Source organism: Elephantulus edwardii, unplaced genomic scaffold, assembly GCF_000299155.1.
Source record: "Elephantulus edwardii isolate Elephantulus edwardi_28Jun2011 unplaced genomic scaffold, EleEdw1.0 scaffold00283, whole genome shotgun sequence".
Lineage (NCBI taxonomy): Eukaryota > Metazoa > Chordata > Mammalia > Macroscelidea > Macroscelididae > Elephantulus > Elephantulus edwardii.
Window position 1 is genome coordinate 968,510 of NW_006400033.1, and position 1,120 is coordinate 969,629.

General features: G+C 37.3%; 1 protein-coding gene across 1 annotated transcript in view; it reads left to right on the forward strand.

The window, feature by feature from the left end:
* Nucleotides 1–561, forward strand: part of LOC102867269 (small ubiquitin-related modifier 3-like) — a 7,748-nt gene extending 7,187 nt beyond the window's left edge. The window contains exons 2-3 of the mRNA XM_006900387.1: nucleotides 248–421; nucleotides 479–561. Of these exons, the coding sequence (XP_006900449.1) occupies nucleotides 248–421; nucleotides 479–561 (257 nt within the window). The remainder of the gene's footprint in view (nucleotides 1–247; nucleotides 422–478) is intronic.
* The last annotated feature ends 559 nt before the right edge of the window (nucleotides 562–1,120 follow it).

Below are 1,120 nucleotides of genomic sequence, written 5' to 3' on the forward strand. Positions count from 1 at the left end.
GGAGAAAACAGTGCAACAATGAATGAATGAAAACCCAAAATCTCTGTAAATGTTCATTAAAACTAATAAAATTTAATAATAAAAAAAAGAAAGTGACCAAACCAATATAGAATTTAAAGAAAAAACAAAAACAAATTAAAAGAGCTCTCTCCGCCACCACTGCCGCCTCCTTCTCCTGGGCTCCTGGCAGAAGGTTGTTCACTATGTGCTCGTTCGGTGCTGACCTGGTACTTCTTCTGTGTGGAAGCTGAGGAGACTCTGAGCTCACCACGGCAGACGAAAAAACCTAAGGAAGGACTCAAGACTGAGAACGATCATATTAATTTGAAGGTGGCGGGCCAGGATGATTCTGTGGTGCAGTTTAAAACGAAGAAGCATACACGACTTAGTAAACTAATGAAAGCTTATTGTGAACGACAGGGTTTGTCAATAAGGTAGATCAGATTCCAATTGGACAGGCAGCCAATCAATGAATCAGATAGACCTGCACAGTTGAAAATGGAGGATGAAGATAAAATTGATGTGTTCCAGCAGCAAACAGGAGGTGTCTTCAAAAAATAGAGAAGCCTGCTGTTTTGCTCCGGAACTCTGTTCCTACCGACCAAGAATACATTTTCATTAGAAAACCGCAATTTGGTTCCAGCACTTCCTGACTACTACAGTATAGTTTTCACTCTTTTTTCATTTCCCCTTCCCTATTCTTTTACTGCACATAAAGTAACCTGTACACGTAAACATGCATATTGCAGGCTGGGGTTGTTATTTTTTTTTTTTATAAACTAAATGGCCGATGGTATGTTTTACTAATATCAAGTGGAGATGGGATGGGAAAATTATTGGTTCTGTGAAAATTCCCCCTTTTCCCATAAATGGAATGCTCATTCAGCTCTTATCTTTATATTCTAATAGGTTATTTTTCTTTCACTGTTTAACAAAAAATTACATTAAAAATAATCCTATGTAACTTGTTCAACTGAAGAATTTTAAATGAATTTATTATACTAGTTTATTTACAAAATTTTAATACTTTGTTTTTCAGACCAGATTCTTCCAATTTCCCTCACCACGCCTCAAACTGTACAATTCCATGATTAATCCACACCCACCCTGCCCCCTGCAC